The 27,550-nt window shown below is 37.6% G+C and overlaps 1 protein-coding gene across 1 annotated transcript in view; it reads right to left on the reverse strand.

Annotated features, from left to right (window-relative positions):
* Positions 1-231: 231 nt before the first annotated feature.
* Positions 232-27,550, reverse strand: part of LOC119783718 (noelin-2-like) — a 60,021-nt gene continuing 32,702 nt past the window's right edge. Inside the window, exons 4-8 of the mRNA XM_038285361.1 lie at positions 24,887-25,106; positions 22,463-22,569; positions 5,859-6,035; positions 4,155-4,328; positions 232-1,223 (exon numbers count right to left, since the gene is read on the reverse strand). Coding sequence (XP_038141289.1) covers positions 903-1,223; positions 4,155-4,328; positions 5,859-6,035; positions 22,463-22,569; positions 24,887-25,106 — 999 coding nt within the window. The 3' untranslated portion in view covers positions 232-902. The remainder of the gene's footprint in view (positions 1,224-4,154; positions 4,329-5,858; positions 6,036-22,462; positions 22,570-24,886; positions 25,107-27,550) is intronic.

Below are 27,550 nucleotides of genomic sequence, written 5' to 3' on the forward strand. Positions count from 1 at the left end.
GACTCTGTTGACACTGTCTTTCATGGTTCGTCTCCATTTTTTTTTTATGCCAACAGCAACTTCTAGACATAAGCTCTGCATTCTCTACTGCTGCTCTGCAAATTTATATAAAATCATGTTTGAGTTTAATATAAGAAGTGTTTTTTACACTTTTATTGAAATAATGATTGCCCATAAGCACAACAAATGGGAATAAGATCCGAGGCTTGAGGGCCTTCAGGAGGCAAAGAGTGAATAAAAAAAATAAGTTTTATTAATATCATGCTATTAATGAGTGGAACCAATATCAAAAGTGGTGCGAATACAAACCTGATTCCATGCCATGCATATTTTCTGATAATTTGTTTAAAATTAGATTTGAGTTTGAATTTTATATTGCATACAATATTGTATACACACAGAAACAGACAATTGGTGTTGAATTTCATTCTGCTTCATAATAGAGATAACAAAGAAATGTTAGCAAGGTTTGACAGTAAAGTTTATTAATTGAACAACCATGCTGACTGAACATATCCACAATCACATTACAAGCCCCTAATACCTCCAGCAGGCTTATCGTCAAAACTTGATGCTCAAGTGACTTCAAATCCAGTTTACTCTGTATTTTTATCTTCAAAAAAATCTCCTAATATATAAATGGAACAAAAGGAAATTAAATAAGACTGAGCTCAAAAACATTCATTCTTATTTTTTCTTAACAACATTAGTGCCCGGATGAAATCTCTTCTGTGACCTTCAGACAAGTGTCCAATAACAATGTATTGCATCTGTAAGTTATTCACATTTGAATACATACAGCTTAAATTTCCATTAACCATGTGATGACCAGTGTATGTGTTTCTGTGCATGTTTGAACTTGTAGTATCAAATTACATTTTAACGTCTCCTATTGAGTCCAATTATCCGTCACTCTGGATGACGTGGAACAGAGTGACATTGTAGAGCACTTGGTGCCCGTTGTTCCAGGTGTAAAGCGCCCTCTCCCTAGGATTGTAGTCCATCATGCTTATGTGGGAATACTGGTTATGAAAGGGGATGTCAGTATACTCGTATGTTGAGGTGTTGGTGTTGTAGGCAAAGTGGACCTTGGCACCAGCCAGGTGAGAGTTGGTGACGTACAGGGTGCCACAAATCATGAAAGCCTCCCCTGCACTGCGCTTTGGAAAACCTGTATCCCAACTCTGGAGGACTTCCAAGGAACGGGGATCCAGGCGACTTACCTGAAGACAAGAATGGAAGAGTTTAGTTATGTCAGCTCAAACAGTTTCATATGCACCACTGCAGCTGATGAAAGTGCTGAGTTGCTATGGTGATGTTGCCTGTTTTTATGGTCTCAGCAATTGTTACACTGAAAGAAAGGAAGCCTTTTACCTCCTTAGTAAAAAACAGAAACTAAGTGCACTTGACAATTTACTGAACTCCAGTAGTTTTAACTGGACAGGCTATTAGCTTTGGCTTTACTGCAGCTTTCTGTCAATATATCTGATAGAAAAACAACATCAGAAGTACAGAGTGGTTGATTTAAAAAAATGTGGAACTATCAATGATTTTTTTTGTATGTGAACGAATGGAATTTCATAATATTAGGTAATGCTTTTCAAACCATACAACATAATAAAAAGTGGCTGAGGGTTCTTTATAAACAACAGCCAGAAATCCAATGCCTCATTAAACTACACAATCTCAGAGGTGAACTTTTACTCTCAAAGCAGTCTTTTTGCTTGGAATTTGCAATGACCTTGTAGGACTATGGATTTACAGAAAACAAGCTCTTTTAAAAAAAAAGTGGTGACATATTGGACGTATTGCTAAGTGAAAAAGCTATAAAACTTTTTTTTTTTTTTTTTTACAGTCCTCCTCATCCAATGTGGAAGTACACTCTGCTTAATCCAACAAGTTATTTTACTTTATGTTGTGTTCTGTTTGGTATATGCTTGCTGCTTATATGTTAAACTAAAGTTGGTGCTATGTACATGTCTAAGTTTCTGTATTTGAAAGAATAGTACTGTGTTTAATCCTAAGGCCAATCCCAGGCTGATAGAACAACTTGTTATGACTCAATTACTGGCACAGCTAAAAACAAAAAAAACAAAAAAAGGTTTTTGAAACAAACCTCCACAAATACCCAGGCTTAGACTTAAACAGCACTGGATTGGACCTAAAAGTTGGGTATTAGAATTCACCATCAGCAACGAGAAGCGCGACAGTTCAGTCTAAAGAACATGGGTGGCTTCAGCCAATGAAACTAGCGTTAGCGTGGCTATAGAGCAGGTTTTATCGGAATTACAGAGTATTTCTTCACTTAAAGAAGAGCAAAACACTGCTCTGGAGGCTTTTCTCAGAGGAAAATATGTTTTTGCTCTTCTCCCGACTGGTTTCGGCAAGAGTAGCCTGGCTTGTGGTTGTGTTTTTGTCGTCGCTCTGTTAGTACGTCATATACTTCGTTGATCTGATTGGTTTATTTGGCCCGTCTATCACCAACATAGGCCAATCAGCTAACCAGTATTTTCGCCCCTTCCGAAAATTACTTCAACGGAAGGTTTCCAGATGGATATGCGGAGCAAATCCATCTGGCGGAGTCAGGTTAGTTTTATTTTTAGAAAAAAGATAAGTCTTGGCATGTAAAAAGTGGCCCCCTATATGATGATTAACATCTTTGGATATTTAATTCACATGGACATACTCTAAACATATCTTTTAAAAGTCTCTCTTTGGAAAGAGAAGATTGTTTTTCATTATCCAAACCTGAGGTGGACAATCCAAGTTCAGAAAGCAAAAAATCTGCACAGATATTATTTTCAACCATTTGTATTATCAAGTCTACAATAGACAGGGATTAATAACCTTGTTCAGCAAACAGAATAAAGTAAAAAGGGGTTTACTTTCTGGACATAAAATGCACCTCTGTCCAAAAACCTGTTTAGGTATGGATGGAAAAGGGGAATGCAGGAGAAAATATGAATTTTGAAAAATATCCATAGTAATGGAGACAGGGCCTTGTTGAAAAACGACTGCAACTTGTTAAAATTCAAGGAACCCATCCACCGAAACACTAACACAGATCTTCAAGATACCTCCTTGTAATGTACCCCAAGAGAAAATATAAGAAATGCAATTAAAGCCTTCGTTCTGTTGATCCCGTCAGAGTTTACCCACAGAGTCTTTAGCCCATTGATTGTACACTAAATAAATAAATAAATAAACCTTTTTTTCAGCATTTTTTTTATTGTAATTACACTGTCACAAGTACAGAGCAACGAAATGAACTCTCTGCATTTAACCCATCCCTCTTCGGGAGCAGTATGAGGGTTAAGGGTCTTTGCCCAGGGACCCAGAGTGGCAGTCTGTGGGAGTGGGGCTCCAACTCAAGCTCCACTCTATGCTGTAACACCTAGGCCACCACTCCCACCTTTTTGTGATGGCAACTAGAAATAAACTTTAAAAATATAAGGGTTTTAAAGAATGTATAAAAATATCATTTCAAGTTTAATGCACTTAATGTTTTGTACACAAATGCAGTTCTGACCTCCTAATAAGCAAGAAGTACTGTATTTCCTGTGTCATTTCAAAATAAGAGTCTGAAATTGAAAGCAGTCCCCTTCATACAATTCCTGAGGCACATGATACCTTTGATAAAAACAGCACTTATCTGATGGTTACAAGAGAGGCTTTATTTTGACAAGAAAACTTTCAGTGTGTCATGACTACTGATTGTAATATGAGGATCTTTTTACAACCCTTGCGCATTATCTTGGTAAAGGAAAAGCCCTGATTATAAAGTAAAAGCTTTATTCCATTCTGCCATTTTAAAGTTTGCTGTAGTGAAGCTGTTTCTTCAGTACTTTGACTTTTCTTGGTTGTAAATAATGTTGCTTCTCATTTAGATAAAATAAATAAAAAAAGGTTTTCTCTTTTATTGTATTGTAGACTCAGGGACATTTTTCTTCCCGTCCGTCTGTCAGCATTGCATTGAATCCCATCCATCAATTCCAAGACTGTTGTCACACCTGCATACATAAACTCTTCCTTCTTTTCTTCAAACTAATGCAAAGAAGTTTTAATGAGCTGATCTTTTACAAAATATGCTTTAATGAATTTACAGAGAACACTGAGAGAAAACTGCTGACATCAGGTCATCTTAAAAACCATACCATGATGTTTCCTGCATTTGGGATGGAGGTGTAGACCGCCCATAGTCCTGTCTCATCAGCCATCAGGTCTATGTCTGATGATCCTCCCCAGCTGTAGGGGAAGGTGTTGTTGTATCCAGCTCCGCTAAGACTGCGCTGCAGCAACACACTGCGGGAGCGGAAATGGTACTGAACCTAAAAACACACAGTATTTCTTTCAGAATCATTCCTACATCATCAACTTTCAATCATAACATTTTCCAACATAATATTTATTGGCTTTGAGACTTGGCAAAGTAGATTAAATGTAACATATCACATACATCTAGTACATGACTGCAGTTTTACCAACAAAGCAGTCAGTAATTAGGTTTTTGATCTAATATGTAGAATCATCCATAAAACAATACATCATCTTACTTTACTGAATGAATAACAGATCCTTCAGTATTTCTATGTGATTTTTATAACATACAGTATGGGCCAATAATAGTCAATACCAACAGTAAAGGGTCTGATTCACAAATAAAACAATACTCTTGTTTTATAATAAAGTTCTGTTCCACTCTGTCTCATCTAGAGCTAATATCCTTCTTTTTGTGTGTCAGGTCAGCTGATATTAATATTATAGAGCAGCTTGATATAACCATGACCTTTTTGCCGTAAATGCAGCAGCCACGAGAAGTAATACAGAAATAGAAAATGTTATTTTCTTGTGACTTTAAAGATTTAACAAGAATGCCTTGGGAAAAGCATTTTTTTAAGTAAGATTTTTTTTTTTTTTTTTAAAGCTACATTAAAGCAGTTGTGATTCAGTTGAGATTCAGATTCAGCATTCAATCTCCTTTTCTAGCAGATTGTTAGGATTTGGAGATGTTAAGTCTGAAGTCTTAGGTAATTTGCTTTAAAAAGAGACTTTCTCAGGATGTGCTTGATTTTGCACCTTTTATCAATGATTTAGATACTGGTACCTTTATTTGCCAGTCCTTACTCAGTCTTTGTTGTAATCGCTGTGTAAGATTGTAGGAACATCTCTGTTACACAGTGTTTGGCCGAAAAAAATTTTAACAGATAGAGAACTGGAATCTTACTTAGCTAAAACATGTTTGTTGTTCTTTTTTAATTAATCAATATTATACTTTCTAGCATTATACAGCATGCTAGAATTTTTTTTAAATCTTAAAATAAACTCAGACTGCTGTAAAGTGGTGCTCTGGGTCACATGGCTTATTCGGCAATGCTTTAAAGTTACATAGGCGAGTTTTTTAGAAGGGCAGGCTGCACGAGGGGGCAATACATTCCAAGTGCTGTGTGTTTAGCTGAAAAATCATTTTAGACATATCCAATTCAGCTAATGCTTGTGTCAAAACTGACAGTTTACCTTTAACTTGGTATGTGTGATAAAATGAAGAAAAATACTCTGTTGAGCTGTATTTTTGGGGTAAAGTCAATGAACGGAAGATGAACTCTATCCCTATTTTACTTTATTTTTTGAAACAAAAGCCTAAAAGTATTTTGCAAATCAGCCGCAGATACTGATATCATAGATACAGATATCATAGCTGCATTTGCATATTTTAGAAAGAAGAGCAACAGTGTCCATAATGAAAAGTGTCACTGAAGAAAAGCCATGGTTATAAAAGAACATTTTAAAGCAGTATTACATCATTAATTGGCTGATTGCATCCTCAGGTTGCATATGCTCACTCATCCACATGCTCCTACCAGAATGTTGCTCTGGTGCTTGTTGTAATAGAGTGATCCATTGTAGACTACATGGCCAGTTCCTGCCCAGGGATGGGGCAATAGGTGCTGCACAAAGTTTTGACCTTTTGTGAAGTCCCCCATAGTCCTGTACTCCAGCACACGCCTGCCCTTATAGTAGCCATCCATTGACCACACCTTAGGGAGAGAAAAGAGGTATTTAAACTGGCATGCATTTAGAGATTTTGGGTGAATTACACATTCTCTAAAAACTTAATTTGCACCTTTTTTTTCTTGTAGTTTTCTTCCTACACTCTAGATTTTTTGAAGTTGTTTAATTGTTTGCTTCATTCAGTCAATGTTAACACACTTGCAGCTTTTCTTTTACTTTTCATTTCCAGCACTTAAGCTGGTTTACTATTATTTTTTTTGCCTGATAATTGTTATTTCCTTTCATTTTGTCGTCGGTTTTCACTTGAGGTTGATCTTTTTAAGCACAGCTTTCAACTTTTGTTTTGTAGCTTTGCAAAGCATTTCATTGAAGTTTTTTTTTACTCATCACAGTTAAATATTTAACAGCTACTCACATAAAGCTTTTTCCTTGATTAGTTCTACAGTTGGATCCTTCTCTGGCTAGCCAAGACAACGCAGTGATCTTGCAGTTTCCTGTTTAATTATCTTTGATGGAACAAAAAAAAAACTTCTTAAATTAGTAGTCATCCATCATTTTCACTCCTTTTTTACCAGTTCCTCGGTTATACAATCCCACAATGTAAACCCCAAACACTGCACTACAGAATTAACAAGAGGTACATAAAAAAGGCAACCAATGACAACTTTACAACCAGTTGTTACTCCCTCGGACTGACATGATAAGTACAGGCTAGGTCCAGTAAAAGTCAACATGTGGGGCTCGATTTCCACCTCAAAGGCATGTAAAGTTTTGCATATGGAGATGCTTTCTGAAAATGTGGAGAAGAATAATGGATGGTAACAATTGTTTTCTTATTCATTCAAAAACAGAAGCACTTCCTTCAGACGGGCATCACCAGCCACCACAATTAATAACTCTAAAGATTTTATTGTAGAAACACATATTAAAGTTTTCTTTGGGTTGCAGGAAGTTGAAAACAAATCTAAAATACATCAGAAAAGTTGCTATTATCAAAGATGTGTTGCCTGAAAATGATCCTCCATCAAAAATCACACTAAAGATTGTCTGTGGTAAAGGGGAAACTTTTTTTTTTGTTTGTTTATCTCCATCTGGTGAGTAATTGCAAGGTTTTTTTCCATAATGCTCTGAAAAAGCTAATGGAGATCATTTCACAGCCGTATGCTACTCATCTCAGTGATGTGTGGCTTTAAAAGAAAAACCATTATCATACACTTCAAGTAAAGTTTTTTTTTTTTTTTCATCCATTTGATAATGCTAGAGTTTTGCCCCAGAAGAGCATGTAATATACTGTAGACAGAGATTTACAAAAGTTAAAACTCCTCTCATACTTGCTAACATTTTGTTACATGTCAACCACAAATGAATGTTCAATGTTTATCAGGATTTTATGCAACAGACAAAAAGTATTGAAAGTAAAGTATTGTGTTAAGTGTGAGAAATGACATACGGTTATAAAAAATTGAATTGCAGTGTGTATTTTTATTTAACAACTTAAAGTTGATACCCCCAAAGCAGGGCAACCTTTAGAATGTAATTTATTAAAACAGTTTTTCAAAATTAACTTCCAACCTGATGTAATCTCAGTCAAAGTCCTTTTGTTATTAAAATTTTTTTTGTTTGTTGTTTATCTGAAAGCCTCAAAGGTTTGTCAGACAACTTTAGAAAACAGATAAATAGGATCAATGAATATAAAAGCAGTTTGGACAGCCCGGCGTTAAATACTTCTCCTGGAAATACAAAATATGGCACAATTGCTAACTTAGCGGGGCATCCAAAACAACATCCAAACTAACATTGTGCATCACTCTGAAAGCATCATCTTAGTAAAACCGGGTTGAAACATACTATTTTAGCAAGAACTAGGATAGAGCTAATAAGGGAACTCTGTAGAAAATGTTTTAAAATGTCCAAACTAGACTTTAGGCTTGGGGAAATGTTTACCTGATAATTGGAAAAAGATATTGTATAAACTAAAGCTGCTACAATGGAATGGTTTAGATTAAAGCATATTCATTTGAGAATGCCTGAGTCAAAGTACAAACTTAATGTTCAGAAACAGTCTCCACATTATCTAAGCAATGAAGAATGTGGCAAAAAAAATCTATCTATCTATCTATAAATGTGCAAAGCTGAGAGAGATATACACAAAATACTTGTATCTGTGGTTGCACCAAAACGAGAAGCAAACAATTATTAACATAAATTCCTGCCATTATTTTCAGATCTTGACAGAAAATTTGCTCATTTCCAATTTAGACAATATTACGCAGTAGTAAATTACATAAAATTCTGATCAAATATATTAAAATGAGTGGTTTTAATGAGGCAAAATGTGAAAAGTCCAAAGTAAAATAAATACATTTGCAAAACACTTCACAAATTCTTGTGATAACTAACAACTTCTGGCTTATCTCTGGCATGGTAAATCGCCTTTCACTTTATCTAATATCTCTAATTAGGTTGACCCAAATTTATGTAACGGTCTGATGGAAAGTAAAACCGGATTATCTGAATGCAATCATAAATGCGGTGAAGATTTCCACAAGGGGGATGGAACGATATGAGATGAGTGTGAAGAAGCAACATGATGTGAGAAAAATTGACCGTTGACAGTGTGGAGGATTAATTACCCAGAGGTGAAACAGATGAAAGAGGACTAAAGAACACTGGGAGGAGAAATCATAGCAAGCGAAACAGACACTCATTATTCCAGCTGCAAAAAAGGAAAAGGTTCTGAGAACAGGGAAAATGGAGTCAGATGAATTTCATAAATTATGCTCTCTCCCCTGCAGAGCTGAAAGAAAAACTATTCTTAATCTTAGTGTCAGTATTCAAAATTCAAGTCAGATTACAGACTCTCAGACAAAGGGAATTGATTGCAGACATTTTAGGAGCATTCAGTAGCCCAATGTTTAATTGAAACTTGGTTTGATAGCTTTTTCTTCTTCTTCTTCCAGCTCTCTATACTATCTAAGACAAAACAAAAATTGCAATGAGAGCACCTTGTTTTTGGTTATTATCTCTTATCTAAATGCACCATAGGGTGTTTGGTGCTGGTCCTTAAGGTCTCTGAATACGGTGTCTAACATTGGTTGGGCTGAAAATGGTATATTAGCTGTTCTATGAGCTGTAATCGAAGCCTGGTTATATACCCCTGAATGACAGGTTATCTTCCTTTTATGGTACGCTCTTAAATATTTAGATGAGCTGTGCGCTGATTGGTGGATTTACAACGAGCAAACCTGCTGAGCAAGGTTTGCTCATAACAAAAAGCACTCACTCACTGAAACATCAAATTGTTGATATGGTAGGGTGACCAGACGTGCTCTTTTTCCTGGACATGCTCTACTTTTCATATCTAAAAAAGCCAGGACCACTGTCAACCCGGACATGGTAGCCTGGACAATGGTGGCCGGTGGGGGGAAGCATACCGTCCCCGGCTGGCTCCTTGCCCCTGTCCCCCGAGATTCCCAGTTCTGCTGCACTGTATTCGACAGTGGTTCTGGCTCATTTTCACTAGAGAAACTGCCTGCTTTGTAGTTCTTGCAGAAGTAAACCCAAATGTAGGCTAAACAGCTAAACTAGTGTCTTACATCTACCTCTATTCATGTTCTTGGGTCAGTGAACCAGTGGGCTGGTCTGTATGTCAATTTTGGGGTGTGATAAAAGTACAGGCCAGATCCAAATAAGGCAACATCCCCGAATTGACATAAATTTGGGGCTTTGTTTGGGTCCGCCCGTTTTATGATGAAAGTTTAGAATTGTGAGATTTGCAGAGAAAGGAGGTGTCGATGGGGTTTGAACTTCTCTGTATGTCCATTTACCCACTGAACTATCGTTATTCATCTATGACAAGGGAAACTCGGTTTTGCATTCTATGACCCCTTTAAGGTCCATACAAACAACGTAAACACTATAAAGTGTAATAATATAAATTTGAGGTCAGATTTTTTGGGGCTGCACGGTGACCCAGTGGGTTGTACTGTTACCACCTGAGTTTGCATGTTCTCCCTGTGCATGCCTGGATTCTGTGTCTTAGTGTGTCCCTGTGTTGCCTTGTGACAGACTGGTGACCTGTCCAGGGTATACCCCACCTCTTGCTAATAGACTGCCAGAGAGAGGCACCCGCCCCACTGTGACCCTGAGAAGTACTAAGTGGGAGAGTGGGACAATATGTAGGTAGCTTTTATAAAAATTAATTAGTCCCCTGAATCTATGGGTTACAGGGATACAGGGACCACATATATTTGTTGCTGTTTTTAAAAAGAATGCAAAAAATATTATTCTTACTTATATAGATAAAATAACTCTAAAACTATTTTTCTAGACACTTTTATTTGAGTTACAGGAACTTAGTTGAGGTGTATGTCACTCTTTAATTGGATTGCCAAAGGCACTATTTGAACAACAGATCCTTTTTCTGTGTTGGTGAAGCTTTTCAGTCAATTGTGTTGCAAATTCAAAGCAGGCCAAATAAATTAAATTAGTGGAGTATAAAACCAGGCATATCAGTATGCATGCTGCTCAATTCAGACTGGATATGTGAACAAATTAGACAAACAGATGCAGCAAGCACGTTTGAAAGAAATGTGTTACCTTAACATCTTTCAGAAACTTCTGCAGTGATCCGTCAGCAGTCATGAATTTAATTCAGTTGTGAAAAATAAGGTTATTAAAGCCTAAATTTCCCTACTAAAACATCAGGAAAATAATGTTGCCACACAATTTGATTTTTACATTTATTGAACAGCATTCCCGTGTACTGTAGGAAAATAAAAGACATTGATACAGAGATTGTTGAACTTGAACAAAGGTTTTTAAAGACTTGGCATTAAACAACACAACAAAAGAAAAAAGAAAAACAGCCATACAACAGTAGCAGCTCAGAAAATTGTAAGGATTGACAGGTAGTGTCGTTTTTGGCATGCATCTTTGTGGTATAATACAGTTTTGTGTTTTGAGTGAACATTTATATAAAGTGGGTTAACAAGAAATGTTATAAATGTTGTAAGACAACTGGTCCAATTTACTATTAATATAAGAAAATTATTAGGATTTAGTTTTTATCCTGAACCTAAAGTGACTAAGATCTTGGAGCACCACAACAAGGGGAATTAGCACATAAACCACAAAGTAAGGTACAGGGTATCATAATTGTTTGCCTATATCCATGTTATAAGATAACCAGAATTAACAGATGCATATCAGGGATCTTCTTTTTACAGCACTGATCCCTTTAACATGCCCTCTCTAACTGTGAGATTTGAATTGTTACAGTCTCATTATTTTTAGCAGGGTCTTAAAGATTCAAAGGAAAATGAAGTAGAGTTTAATGACCTCTTTTCTCCTCTTGTCTTCATTGATGTCTTTAGTTTTTCATCTTGGCCTTTGCTTAATCTTTTTTTTTCTCCACCTTGCTCTTCTGATCAGTCCTCTTTTATTATATCTCCAGATCGGGTGAATTTTCCTGTCTATTTTCCCAGCATGACACCTCTTCACTGAACAATCCTCATCCTCTCCAGCTTGTTTGCCCTTTCCATTCGTTGTGTTCTTCTCACACCATCGGCAGAGAAATCTTGATAGATCGGAAGATGTCCTCACTTCAGCAGATGTTCTCAAATACTGAGACAGGTGTGGGCCTGCGTCAGAGTGTGAGCGTAATTCACACAGATACACAAACACACACACATGGATTCATACTATAAAGAGCTAATAAAGATTTCATAAATGTCAAGCTGGGACCCTGCCGCTGACACTGTAGTCATGGATACCAACAGAACTGTGAGACAGACTTAACTCATTTTGACTCACACAGTGTGTGTGTTTTGTATAATGTGTGTACGTATGTGTGTGCTGGCTCTGATGCTAACGATAAAAGGAAGGCAAACACTTTACATATTTGTTTGTTTTTGTTGAGATAAAATTAAGAAAATCTTTTATAGAATTCAGAAATAGCATTTAGAAATCTCTCTGGTTTGGTTTATCGAGAACCAGGAAATGCACAAAAGGACACAACATATCTATTATTCTCATTAGTATGCAGTCTAGTAGCTTAGTATGTGCTCTATATAAATAGTTAAATAAAATCAAAATAAAAAATTTCCTGATTTCATTTGGATGGCTAATATTAACCAACACACAAGCTAAATATACCTTAAGTATGCTTTAAATGGGTTGGGCAGGTGGCGCAGTAGTTAGTGTTCACGAACCATGTATTAAGGGCTTAGTCCGCAACGCGGCCGCACCGGGTTTGAGTGTGTAGTCCTTTGCAACATGTCTCTCCCCCTCTCTCATACCCCCTTACCAGTAAGCCTACTGTCGAAAAAACGAGCATAAAAATGTTAACATAGAACATTTGTACAGCTGATAGGGTAAAGTATAAAGTTGGACAAAGGTCTGAGAGAGAGAGGGAAAAAAAACATGTATGGGCTAATACTGTTTTGTTTTACATAAGCAGGTTATTAGAAGTTGTGTTGTGTTAACATCATCAAAGATGTACCGACAGTTTATTCCACAGGGTGGACCATTAGCAGTACTTTAGGAGGAGCTTCTCATGATGGCTGGATAAGGGCAACAGGACGATAATTGTTCAGGCAGGTGATACTTGTTTTTTGGGAACAGTCACAATGATGGTGAGTTAAGGCAGACATGATTCATGGGGAGCAGCAGAGGTAGGTTGAATGTGTAGAGTAAAAAACCTTGTGAGGTTGGTCAGCAAATTATTTCAGGGATCCAACATGACATCATGTAAACTTCAGCAAAGTTGGTGATAATAATCCTTTAGGTGGAGGTCCTTGGTGCAGGTACAGGACAAGAGGCTGATGCTATACTTCTGGCTGAGGTAGATTCAGCATTATGGAGTAAGGCAGTGCCAGATTGTGAGTGAGCTGCTGGTTGCTGTGGTTCTGTCATAGTCCTGATAACTCTCCAGGGGCTATAACAGGGGCTGTTATTGTTGAAGTGCTCCTAAATACTCTGCTTGTACCTGTGTCTATTTTAATTATGTATTGGCCTTGCTATAGGCCGGTCTGTCTTCTGATCTCTATGGGGGGTCTTGCGCTTTCATCAGGGACCACACTGTGTAGTCTACCCATGGCTTCTGATATGAAAAAAATTGTTATGGTCTTTGTGGGTAGGTATAAAAAAGAAATGAAAATCCACCTTTATCAGGGTTTGTGGGGGCGAATAACTAGGAGGGTAAGCAGACATTAAGAGGCGAATGATGGGGAAGGACGTTTAATGAGGAAACAGGAACTGAATGAACACAATTATAAGATTTTAAGGTCTAGGCAACTGAAGACACAGGTTTAAATTAAATTATATTAGTATTAAATGAAATCAGGAGACAATAAACAAGACAAGACAGTCAACTTAAAAAAACACACACACACTGGTGTGCATTGTGACAGTCTATAAATTATCTATTAGGTCCAGAACTTTATGTTTGTGTTGTACCTTTTGTAGCATTAAGGAAAAAAATGCCTCAGAAACTCCTGTTGTTTTTTTGCTTGTTTTATGAATGTTTGGTTGAAAACATCATAGCTATCATAGCTGACAGGAAGGCTCTAGAAAAAATACAGAAATCAGCCCTGCACAGTATAAAAAACACTTTATCAGATCTTTATAAAATGAAATGCCTAAAGTGTAGGCATTATTTTTAGGAGTTCAAATAAAAATGTCAACATTTCAACTGGCAGAGGGACTCATTTTAGTTTTAAATCAATAAACCTCAACAATTACAAAATTATGTGACTCCAAGGTGGTGTCCAACCAGAGCACCTTGATGAAAAATTAGCTACTGGAACAAGAAGGAAATGGGTGAGAAGACAGGGCTCTGTTAAAATGTTACTACTCCAGTAACCCTAGTCAGAGGGGTATACATTTCGAAAACCACAGTCCACACTCAGGGGGAACCAGGACCTTAGGTCAGAGGAGAGTTAACAGCAACACCCGCACCATTGGGTACAACACCCCAATAAGCACAACCATGCTGAATGAGGCAGCGACTGACCTGAAAAATATGATCATGGCAAAAATGTCCACCAGGCAAGGCCAAAGCCAGTTACTGAGACTAAGTGAAGTACAATCAGAAAGGCTTCTAGAAGACTTGTATCCAGCACTGCCAGCAATTTCTACATCAACCCTCACTGACACCAATGCTGCACAGCTGAAGTGATCCTAGAGATGCTGGGCTGTATGAACAACCATGTGATTAAATAGCCAGCATGGAAACATGGAGAGAAGAGAGGAAATTAAGGGAGGCCTTAAATGGTGCAATAAAAAAGCAAGTACCTAAGAGGTACTGCCAGATGCCTGTAGCTGAAGCACTGGAAACTGCCAAACAAAGGCTACATGCCTTGGCCAGCCGCCTAAAAATTGACACGAGAGACAATGAAGCCATACGGTTAAACCGGCTGTTCGCAACTCAATCAGCAAAAGTGTACGCTCGGTGGCAGGGGAGCAATAGCAGAACAGTCTCACCAATGCTGGAAACTGAACAGTACTGGAAAGGCATATGGGAGAAGGAGGCAGCACAAAACAGTCATGTACAGTGGCTGGTAGCTCTGATAGAGGACCTAAGCAACCTCCCTGAACAGAATCCAGTAAACATCACAGTGGCAGACAGTCAACAAAGAGTCTCAGCTATATAGAATTGGACAGCACCAGGCCCCAACACGATACATGCCTACTGGTTTAAGAAACTTAGAGCACTCCATGAATGCTTGGCAGCACAAATTTACCAGCTGCTGAGAGATTGGAACCACCCTGAATGGCTAACCGAAGGGCACACATTCCTGACCCTTAGGAAGGACCGTCAAAGGGTAAAATTCCATCCAAGTATCTGACAATAACCTGACTCTCACCAACATGGAACTTCATGTTCGGAACATAGCAGCTATGATAAGCAGGAATATGGATCAATACATGAGCACAGCTGAGAAGGGAATCTGTAATAATACCAGAGGTACCAAACATCAGCTCCTGGTGGACAGAACAGTCGCTCAAGACTGCAGAACCCGAAACACTAACCTGAGCACTGCCTGGATTGAGAGCATATGACTCAATGCCACATACTTGGATCATGCAACATCAACAGGACTCTAAGAGCCTTCATTGTAAACTCAATGACGTTGTGCAAAGCCACCCTTGAGAACAATGGCAGGACACTTGTACAAGTCTCCATCAAATGTGGCATATACCAAGGAGATGTGCTTTCCCCACTGCTGCTCTGCATGAGTCTGAACCCCCTCAGCCAAATAATAAACAAGATTGGTTATGGATACCAACTCAGGAACGGGGCTACCATGAGTCATGTCCTCTACATGGATGACATCAAGCTGTACACTAAGAATGAGCGAGACATCAACTCACTGATCCAAACAACCTGATCTACAGCACATACATTAGACTAGAGAAGAGACTAGAGAAGTGTGGTTGGATGGTGACTAAGAGAGGGAAGGTAGTCCACACAGAGGGGGTCTTACTCCCAGAAGGAACAATAGCAGACACTGAGGACAGTTACAATTACTTACGGATCCCACAAGCAAATGGCAACCTCAAAGAGGTACCAAGGAAAGTGGCTATGGCCTTATACCTCAATGGTATAAGAAGCACGCTCAATGGCAAGAAGAAGTCTTGGGCAATAAATAGCTACACTCCATCAGTAATCAGATACCCTGCAGGAATAATAAGCTGCCCAGAGGATGAGATACAACCACAGATGTTAAGACACGAAAGCTCCAAACCATGCACGGAAGGTTCCACCCTAAATCCAGCACCCAGAGACTGTACGCTGGCCATAAAGAAGGAGGCCGAGGACTAATGAGCGTGAGAGCCACTATCCAGGATGAAACATCCAAGCTCCATAAGTACATCAAGTACAAGGCTCCAACAGACAACGTGCTCAGTGAATACTTTAGACAATAGGGAACAAAAGATGAGGTGCTGGAGGTTCCTTCATGGGAGGAGTCCCTACACCGGATGTACCACCAAAACATAATCAAAGTGGCGGATATTAGGAAATCTTACCAAGGACTAGACAAAGCCGGACTGAAGGACACCACAGAGGCACTCATTATGGCTGATCTACCATACCAGATCTACCACACCAGACAGGACCCCAGGTGTAGACTGCGCAAAGAGGCCCCAGAGACAACCCAGCACATAACTGCAGGGTTTAAGATGCTGACAGGGAAAGCTTACATGGAGCGCCATTACCAAGTGGCTAAGATAGTGTACAGGAACATCTGTGCAGAGTATGAACTGGAAACCCCAAGGTGAAAATGGAAATACCTCCAAAGCTTGTAAAGAATGACTGAGCCAAGAATCTGTGGGATTTCCAGATACAGACGGAATGGTAATGGCAAACCAACTGGACATTGTGGTGGTGGACAAAAAACAGAGTAAAGCCGTATTGCTTAACATGGCAATACCAAGTGGCTGCAACATCAGGAAAAGGGAACATAAGAAACTAGAGAAATACCAGGGGCTCAGAGAAGAGCTGGAGAAAACCTGGAAGGTCAAAGCATAAGCGGTGCCCGTGGTCATTGGGGCACTTGGGGCAATGACCCCCAAACTTGAGGAGTGGTTAGAGCAGATCCCTGGAAATACATCAGAAATCTGCAGAAAAGTGCAGTTGTAGGAACAGCAAAGATACTGTGCAGAACCCTATAGCCTATATATATATATATATATATATATATATATATATATATATATATATATATATATATATATATAAACTTATACAGTGTAACAGAAAGCTAAGAATAATTATTGAGAAATAAGAAGTTGAGACATGAAAAAGAAGCAAATCCTGCAACCTCTGCTTGTTTTGTTAACAGAATGTCACAACCCAAATGGAGAACATACATTATATATCAATAATCAAGACAGAAGATGAGGAGAGAAAATGCAAAAAGACATCAAGAGTGTGAAAGATTTTTCCCCAACTGGAAATAAACTGGTCATGCAACTGGAATAGCGATGCTGTGTATTGTTCCCTCCCATTACTGGGAAAGCTCAAATAGCACAGGTCATTGTGGGGATATAAATCACACCTGGCAACTGGGAGACAGGGGCCTTGACAACTAGCTTAATATGCACTCCTTGAACAGACTATATTGTGTCTGCGTTAGAAATGAATGAAGCCTGTAGAGAGTCAAGACTGAGTGCAAAACAAAGTCATGTTGGAAATAAGACAGAGAAAATACATTAAGAAGAATGTTTATTGCACACAGCCTTGTTTGTTCCCAATTATGTCTGTATATGCACTGAGTTCTTGAAGCTTTACCTTAATAATGACCTGACAAAAAATCATTAACCAGAACATCAGTTGTATTAATAACCAATTATAGTTTTAAGATGACCGACTGTTTTCTTTTTGTCTTTAGTTTCTATTATTCCATAAAAACCTTGAGTTCAGGTCACTGAGGTTAATCTAGACAGACCTCTCCCTGATGACACTTTTAGATGTTTACTTATTATTTATTCAGTCTAGAGTCTATGTTTGTACAAGCAATTTCTTATTTATCACATCACCTTTTAAAGGTATAAATTAACCTATTTGAAGATTTAGGCTTTCTAAAACTGTTTAAGGCAGAGCAATCTTTCAAACATCAAACATTCCGGAGTGTAATAAAATATTTTTTATTGATCTAGCTTTTAACAAACATATATATAAGAATCATAATCAGAAATACTTTAATAATCCCAGAGGGAAATTACTTTTGTTACACGCTCCAGTTACATTTATATATATATATATATATATATATATATATATATATATATATATATATATATATATATACATCCAACTACTAAGATAATAAAGATAAAAATAAAAAAACATAAAATATATACACATATAGCTCATATACACTATATTGCCAAAAGTATTTGCTCACCCATCCAAATTATTGGAATCAGGTGTTCCAATCACTTCCATGGCCACAGGTGTATAAATTCAAGCACCTAGGCATGCAGACTGTTTTTACAAACATTTGTGAAAGAATGGGTCGCTCTCAGGAGCTCAGTGAATTCCAGCGTGGAACTGTGATAGGATGCCACCTGTGCAACAAATCCAGTCGTGAAATTTCCTCGCTCCTAAATATTCCACAGTCAACTGTCAGCTGTATTATAAGAAAATGGAAGTGTTTGGGAACGACAGCAACTCAGCCACGAAGTGGTAGGCCACGTAAACTGACGGAGCGGGGTCAGCGGATGCTGACGCGCATAGTGCGAAGAGGTCGCCAACTTTCTGCAGAGTCAATCACTACAGACCTCCAAACTTCATGTGGCCTTCAGATTAGCTCAAGAACAGTGCGCAGAGAGCTTCATGGAATGGGTTTCCATGGTCGAGCAGCTGCATCCAAGCCATACATCACCAAGTGCAATGCAAAGCGTCGGATGCGGTGGTGTAAAGCACGCCGCCACTGGACTCTAGAGCAGTGGAGACGCGTTCTCTGGAGTGACGAATCGCGCTTCTCCATCTGGCAATCTGATGGACGGGTCTGGGTTTGGCGGTTGCCAGGAGAACGGTACTTGTCTGACTGCATTGTGCCAAGTGTAAAGTTTGGTGGAGGGGGGATTATGGTGTGGGGTTGTTTTTCAGGAGCTGGGCTTGGCCCCTTAGTTCCAGTGAAAGGAACTCTGAATGCTTCAGCATACCAAGACATTTTGGACAATTCCATGCTCCCAACTTTGTGGGAACAGTTTGGAGCTGGCCCCTTCCTCTTCCAACATGACTGTGCACCAGTGCACAAAGCAAGGTCCATAAAGACATGGATGACAGAGTCTGGTGTGGATGAACTTGACTGGCCTGCACAGAGTCCTGACCTCAACCCGATAGAACACCTTTGGGATGAATTAGAGCGGAGACTGAGAGCCAGGCCTTCTCGTCCAACATCAGTGTGCGACCTCACAAATGCGCTTCTGGAAGAATGGTCAAAAATTCCCATAAACACACTCCTAAACCTTGTGGACAGCCTTCCCAGAAGAGTTGAAGCTGTTCTAGCTGCAAAGGGTGGACCGACGTCATATTGAACCCTATGGATTAGGAACGGGATGTCACTTAAGCTCATATGTGAGTCAAGGCAGGTGAGCAAATACTTTTGGCAATATAGTGTATAAAGGTGTTATTCTAACTGACCTAAAACTGCAAATCTTTATTCAGATTTTTTTCCTGCTTTTGAGTGTGTAAATATTTAGTTTTATCCACAGATGGAGAAGCCAAGGAGAAACCCTAATAAGACTTAAACCTCTTAACTGACTGTTTTTGATGTAGATAAGCTCCCCCTGGGTGACAGAGCTTTTCATGTGGGCAATAAGCTTTGATGTGGCCACACAAGAGGTTTAGCTTTTTTTTTTTTTTTTTTAGCCATATTTTAAATCTAATATTCTCTATCACTTGTCATAACTCATTAAGGTAGGTGATAATCATAGGGTTGGAGCGGCAGACAATTCAGCTTTTTGGGTTAGCAATTTATTCACACTAGATCAGCCTCTGCAGATAATGCCTATTAATTTATCGATCTCCTGTTGCATCATACCTTCACTAATGAACAACACACAAAGACACCTGAAATCCACACCTTGAGCCAAACACAAACAACCCACATAAAAGTATGGATTCAGTTTTTTACATTAAAGAACCATGGCAATAAGACCAGGAGAACCTGGTCCGCATGCCTACTATTACGTATTCACTGGAAGATTAAGGTCAAAATTAAGTTATTTAAAGGTATTGTGGAGGATTTTTGTGAATTTTTGCCATCCTCACCACTTAAAAAAAAAAATACATATGCACAACCCTGTAACTGCACCTGAGAGGGAAGGCCATTTAAACTCGTGCGAGAGCATGCATAAGCCCATTTCTCCTTGAGGATATGCAGGGTTGAAATGATAAGACCATCACTCAGATGGATCTTATCTCGCCCATATTTATATATAAAAAAAAAATAAGGATCTGTGGTCACCGTATAACTACCACTGATGAAAAGTCAGGGGCGGAGCTAGATGGGGGCCCAGGGGTGGTAATGCCCACCCTTAGCCAATCACTGGCCACCCTGTGGCCACCCCTACCATTTCCCCTCAGATGGTGGCAACAGTAATACTCTCAAGTGGAATATTTAAAACCTTTAAATTTGTCATATATTAAAAATTACCTGACAACAAAAACACTGTGGTAAATTATGCACATCAATATACTAACATTAAAGATTATAGGTACAGAATTCATGCTTTTTTTCAGAAATAGATTTTGTGTTATATGAGGTAAAGAGAAAATTATGTGTCTCTGCAAGTCATCTAAGAGTCTTCAGTAAAATTATTGATAAATAGCTATTTTAATAAAGTGTATTAGAAAATCAATTTATGTAGATATTAGTATTTGTAAATATGAATTTTATGCAGAATAATTACTGATAAAAGTAGGTAAGTAATGACAATGGAAAAGATGTTCGCCCAAAACTCAAACCATTGTATCCACTATACCTTGTTGTTTGAATATATTTAAATATTTATGTGTCTATTCATCAGCAAAGGTTGTAGAAAAGTATATTTAGAACATATGGATGTTGTGCCCATTAATTTTGACCCTGAGGTTCTGGTGCCTATCAACTTTCGGCCACCCCTCAGTTTACACTGGTTAATGCCTAGTCACTCTTATAAAAAATGTATGGCTACGCCTCTGGGAAAAATTACCAAATTAATACACTTATCTTCCCGGGAAAGTTACAATATTGAGGTAAATAACGTTAACTAGGAGTGATGTGAAATGTATTTCTCCAAATAGCATGCCAAACTTTACCTGTCGAGAAGAAACTTTGGAACTCAGGCCTCAGTGGGAAGCCTTACCTGTGATCTCAGTGTATGCTATTGCGTGAAAGAATCTCCCAAAAACACTCTTGTTTCTCTCTTCCTCTTACGACCTTCTGCCATTTTCAAAGAACCGTGGTGAAAAAGGCAAGCTTCAATGACTGACTGAAACTATAGCTCACCACACATCTACGCCTGAAAGTGTGAATACACAGAAAAAGACAGCTAACTGGGGAAAAGTACGTAGGACAGATTTACATAACATATCATCACGATGATTGACAGTATGGAGAACCACTTATTTTGCTGATCCACCCAAAAAAAGATAATCCTCCACAAAACCTTTAATTTCAGTTTCAAATATCTAATATAAATTTGTGAGATTTAAATAGAAATAGATCAATATCCACAAATATACCTTAAGATCCTTTCTTAATTCAATTTAGTTCAGTTTATTTATATAGCACCAATTCACAACACGTCATCTCAAGGCACTTTATAATTCACCAGATCATATAGTCAAATCGATTCAGTTTTCTATCTAAGGAAAACCAGTTGATTGCATCAACTCATTGACTCGTATGCAATCCCTCACACTAAGCATGCTTGTAGCGACAGTGGAGAGGAAAAAATCCCTTTTAACAGGAAGAAACCTCCAGCAGAAACAAGCTCAGTGTTAGAGGAGTCAGTTCAACACAAACCTTCTCTTTGAACCGAGAATTCAGACATTTTTTTTTTTTTTGCTTTGGTAATACATAAACCCAGTATCCTTTAAAAATCTCCTGAGCTTCCAGTATCGCACCCCCCACACCGCCTGGAATGGTTCCCCATTTTCCCTTCTTAATTCCCCTACCTTCTAGATGTTGATCAAAAGTGCTTCATCATAGTCTCTCCAAAATACAGTATTAGGACATCCAAGATTTTATGTCTGCTGTATGCAGACATAAAATCTGCATACAGCAGACAAGACCAAGACTTTTAGGGGCAGAGACCCAGACGAGACCAAGACCAAGGGTGAGACCAATCCAAGACAAGTGATCCTATTAATGTCAAAATAAAATGTGAAACATGATAAAAAATCCTCAAATTAATAAATGAAATGAATGTAACTTTCTCTACCTAATACTCATTAGTAAACTCTTTACTTTTCCTTTTTCATTCAAATATTTGATTCTTTTTATTTATTTATTTATTTTTGCTTACCTTGCTAAAGCAAGGGGTAGCAGCTAAGTGATAACAGTAACAAAAAATATTATTATTATTATTGCTTGGCTTTGAATCATTGCATTTTACAAAAGAAAAAAATAAATTTAGAAACCAATAGATCTAATGATATCAACCTTTGTCTTAACTGGGTTTATTTTATTTTATAAGATAATCGATTATTATTAGGAAGAAGAGACACTTTGGGGGAAAAAAAGTATTGTAATCACTGAAATAACAGATTCAGTGATTACAATAGGTCTTTTTCTTCCATCCTACACTTCCTGTGTCCATCATATTAAATCCCAAACCCTAATCCAAATCCATGAAACCATAGCACCACATCTCAAACTTCAGGTCTGAGATCTAATAAGGCAGATTTACTTTCCTTTTTTTAATAATCCATCTTTAAGCTTTATACACCTACCCTGCTTTCGGAGCTGGGAATCATGGCATCAGTCATCCAGGAGCCAAAGCGGGATCCCGAGGCCCTCACGGTGATTGGGTTGCTAACTGCAGTCAGGCGACCACAACCTAAAATATCCCGGGAAACGTAGCTAGTCAGTTTTGTCAAAAGATGGAGGAGTCAGTTTAATAAAATACTCCAGCTGATTCACAGAAAATTCACACCTTGTTTATCAAAAACTAATCAAATTTCCTTCAGAAAGGTAACTTTTCTGAGGATTCTTATTCCTGCATCTGCTGCATAATTTTACTGTAGAGTTTTCCCCTCTAAACAAAACTATGGCCTTAAAACAACACAAAACTCAGTATTGTGTCAAAATCTGTAGGTTTAAAGTGGTGCAATAAAAAAAGTATTTTCTAGTTTACTTGAGAATTTTGAAAGGCTTTCAGCTTGGATCCACATCCCTTGTAATGGATTTCTAAAAACAGTTTTGTGACTGTGAAAGCAGGACTGAAATGTCTACATAAATATCTAAATGCACTCCTGCAGCTTAATGTATTTTTTCTGCTTTCTGTTCAGGGTCTAAGTTGGTCCAAACTTTCCTCTTTCCCAGAACTAATACCTAAATAACTTTTATAATGTAACCTAGTGCTGCAACCTCCAACTAAAATTGTATTTCAATGGGATTCTATGTAAGGACTAAAAAGTAGACAAAGTTTAAATCCTTAGCTTAAATCTAGTAGACTGAATTAGTAGATTAAGTCCATATGAGTGTATGAATGGTCAAGTTTGGGTTAAAAACATTTGCTAGTGATACTGTCCAAATATCAGGTCTTTATATGAGAACAGTGAGAAGAAAGCTATGGTTAAAAAAAACAGTTTAAACTGCTTTACAACTGCTTTACTCTGGACTGAACAAAATAAAATTTCTGACAGGCATGTAAAATGATGCCAAAGAAAAATTACAATGTCCATTACTCAATACAGCACAACATTACTTCAAGTCTGCAGAAACAGTTAATATAAAAATTTTTTCTTACAACTTAAACTAAAAGGACAAAAATCTATGAACACTTTTGGGCTTAATAATATACCCTATATCATGATTATAATTAAAAGCTATTTATGTTCAAGGATCCAGACTGAGGTTAGATCATTTATGGGCTCTTTAGTAAATTAAAGATATTGAAAATTTCAGAAATAAATTCTTTACATGAGCTTTATTTTAGGCTCCTTCAAATCTTCTGATTTATTTTATATTAGGATACAATATCACCATACATGGCTGGAAAATAACTTCACATATCAATCATCTACTAATATAATTTCAATTTAAAGTTAAACAGCTTAATTTGTACATTTTATATATTTTTTTTACATCTGTTTGCAGTGTCTAATTTTTGCATGTATTATTATTATTACGGTAAGCTTTGTGCACATTAATATCCACTGAACTGAGTGAAAACAAGTGTTTATCACATCTTTAAAATTGTATATGTATGAATTTCAGAGAACAATGTATAATGTCCCTTTCACTTTGCAGTTATGTGCTACTTTGTACTGGTTTACTGATTAAAATCCCAATTAAATACATCAAGGTTTGCAGTTGCAACAAAATATAAAGGGTTTGAAATATTTCTGTGTGCCTCTGTATGACCTTATAAGAGTTTTGCTTCTTCAGGCATCTAAAACAGCTGTCTCTCTTTTTTTTTATTAATTTGGTGTCTAGAGCTAACAGAATTTCTCAGGGTAAATAGGAAGAAAGGGACAACCTTCAGACGTACGTGAGCTAAGTGAATGCAGGACAAATTGTTAAAAAAAAAAAACTAATGCAGTTAACTTTACTTTAAATTCATATTTAAAATACTGCCTAGAGGGCAAGAAAGTAAATGGGCAAACTGTACATACCAAAATGTCAAAACAATCTTTTAACACAATATCCAGTGTTGTGTCTAATTACTAGTTTGAATTTAATGATGCTGCCATAATCAATGTGATGCAATTATATGAAGTTAAGCCACACCAACAAAGGGCATCACAGCAGAGCAGTGATTTGTAATGTCGTCTCACATCATGTTAGCTCTGGGATTAAATATACTGGTCGGCTGTGGCCTTCGTGTGTTTGGTTTGCATGAGCTGTTGTGAAAATCTAAAAAAAAGAGCTCTTAATTGAGGGGATAAAGGTTACAGTATCCATTTTCTTTAATACCTACTTATATTTTTCCTTAAAGCACTTAGATCATCTGTTATAGTCAGCTTCCTTGGCTCTTTTTCACTCTTTTATTTTTATTGTTAAATTAAGCATCAGAAAATTCTCATGCAGTCAATACAAATACAGTCAGCCATTATTCTTCTCCCCAATTGAAAAATACAAATTCAGAGCTTCTTTTCTTTTTATGGGCAGCCTATGGCAAGAGATTTTCTCTACATTGCTCTATTACATACCCAGTTTGTTCATGCAGCTGTGCAGCCTTGTCTCCAGCATTAAGACCCTTTGCTGAAGTTCCTCATAGTCGTAGGCTCCCACCTCCTCCTGGATAGCTGTCAGGATGATCGATAGGTTGAGCAGCTCAATTCGTAAGGTGGCCAGCGTCTGCAGGTCCAATCTGTACTGCTCCACCACTGACAAGAGCGGCCTTAGCTGGGACATCTGGCCCTTTAACTCCTGGAGGTGCAGAGAATGTTTTAGGGTGGGGCAGGTTAGAGAAAGTCAGCAGCAGAGGAGCATAATTTAGGAAACTGACCGACAGTAACCAGGTCTGAAATGGACAATTAAAACCGGAAATGTGAGGTGGACAGAGTTTTTCCATTCAGCTGACACACTTCTCCTTGTTTTTAACCCTTCAATTCTGAAGCCTGTTAAGCATAAAATATAGGAGAATCTAGAGTGAAAGGTTGATATTTAAATTGCCCTGTGTGTTGGTTTGAAACTCTAGATCAACATGTCTAGATCAAGATGTAGATATCTAGAACTTTACATAAAAGCAGAAATTCAAGCTGTAGGTTTCTGTAATATTTGTATTTTTTATCCTGTAACTTTTGTGACAATCACCAGCAATTTAGAATAGGAAGACATAAATAACTGTTTGGGCTTATGTTTTCCTTCTTTGGTAAATCGTAATAGGGAATATATTTAGCAAAACTTCAACATCTATGGTGTTTTGTTTGTTTGTTTTCTTACACAAATGGTCATTATTTGTTTCTTCTAATTCTTCATTTGTATCAGTGAACTCCCTATCTATTGAACCCAAAAGCATTCCTCTTTCAAGGTACTTTAATTTGATCAGCAAAACTAAAAACGAAAAGGTCAACATAATAATTTTTTTTAATGCAAGTAAGCAAATGTACCTCTTTACCACTATTCCCACACTTACTACTACAAACTACTACCATCATAGTACCTCAAGATGTCTAAATTAATGAGAATTTTTACAACAGATATTTATTCATAGAGTTTTTGAAAATTATATCAATTAATGCAAATAAAAAAGGAGGGAATACACATTTTGAATCACATTGGCACAATTCTTTGTAATATTAGTAAAATAAAATACATTTTCCTGTATACATATATGTGAAAGAGTACAGCCTCTCCTAAAACTAATTGAAACAGCATCTTAAACAGCTTTTTTTCATGCTTCTTGAATGTAATGTGATTGCACAGTTAGATGAATGGAGTGGTTTCATTTTCCCAATCACTGTCTCTCTGTTTAGCAATCATCTCCTTAAGGCTCAGATTATGCAAACAGTAATTAGCTGCCTGGTACTGCCATCTTTTAAACTTTATCTTCCTAATGAGGAAACCTGCTGACCTAATAATGCACATCAATTTACTTACAGAGGGTGATTTCATGGAAATCTAGCAATGCCCAGATCCTCACTGTCGGTTCAGCTTAATATAAGCAAATATGAAGTTCAGTAATTGTTGTGGCATTGTTATTGTCATTTGTATTTTTCTTGTTTACATATTGCTGAATAGTCAGTACAGTACCGTTCAACAGTTAAAGAAAAAAAAAGACAACTGGAAAAACAGTGTGGAGGAAAATGTAACTATATGTGTGCAAAATCAGTATCAAATGTGCAAAAAACTATTTAAATGTACTTGAAACTTCTGTTATCTGCAGAGCTTGTTCATTCAGACCAGTGTTGGGTAATTCCAGTTCCTGGGGGCTGGTGTCCTGCAACGTTTAGATCCATCCTCGGTGTGACACACCAAGAATCACATGGCTGAGTTACCTCATCAGTATGCAGTCAGTTCCTCTAGAGTCCGCTCAATCAACTAATTACTTGATTCAGGTATGTTGAACCAAAGGCATATCTAAAACTTGAATTGGCTACGGCTGATTCAGCCTGTTAATAAAGATGATTCTGGTCATTTAATCTCTCCATCAGTTCTTAAACACGTCTTCAGTTATGAAAAAGAAATGATTTGCTTTAGGATGTAGAATCTAACCAGCCTTTCTGACATTTCATCAAATTGGGCAAAAGATGCCAGGAGGACTGGCCTTTCTCCTCCATCTCATACATAACCTACTGAGTTTTAACATTGTGATAGCTCTTGAAAATCTCCGTTAAGGTAAAATTGCCATCTAAAATCAATTTCTATTCAGTTTATATGTATATTTAGCCCCAATTCACAACACATCATCTCAAGGCACTTTACAGATACTATTCAAACAGATCATACAGTCAAATCGATTCAAAGTTTCTAAGGAAAACCTTTAGAATGCATCGACTCATTGACACGAAGGCAATCCCTCACACCAAGCATGCATGTAGCGACAGTGGAGAGGAAAAACTTCCTTTAAAAGTTGGAGAAACCTCCAGCAGAACCGGTCTCAGTGTGAGTGACCATATGCATAGGCCGACTGGGGTTCAAGGAGACAGAAGCAGACATAGAAAAAAAATCTATAGAGAACACATGGAGGCTAGTATTTACCGTTAGCAAAATCTAGCATTTTAAAAGGTCAAACGCTACTTGTGTAATATCTGTATAAAAATTGGGAAACATTTGGTTTACAGGGATTGCGCTTTTGATATTATAGTTTATTGCCGCTTCTGGTCCTTATCTCAGTACAACTAGAATTAGAAATTCCAAATATTATTCAG

Source organism: Cyprinodon tularosa, unplaced genomic scaffold (genome assembly GCF_016077235.1).
Source record: "Cyprinodon tularosa strain WSP-4 unplaced genomic scaffold, ASM1607723v1 ctg21, whole genome shotgun sequence".
Classification (NCBI taxonomy): Eukaryota; Metazoa; Chordata; class Actinopteri; order Cyprinodontiformes; family Cyprinodontidae; genus Cyprinodon; species Cyprinodon tularosa.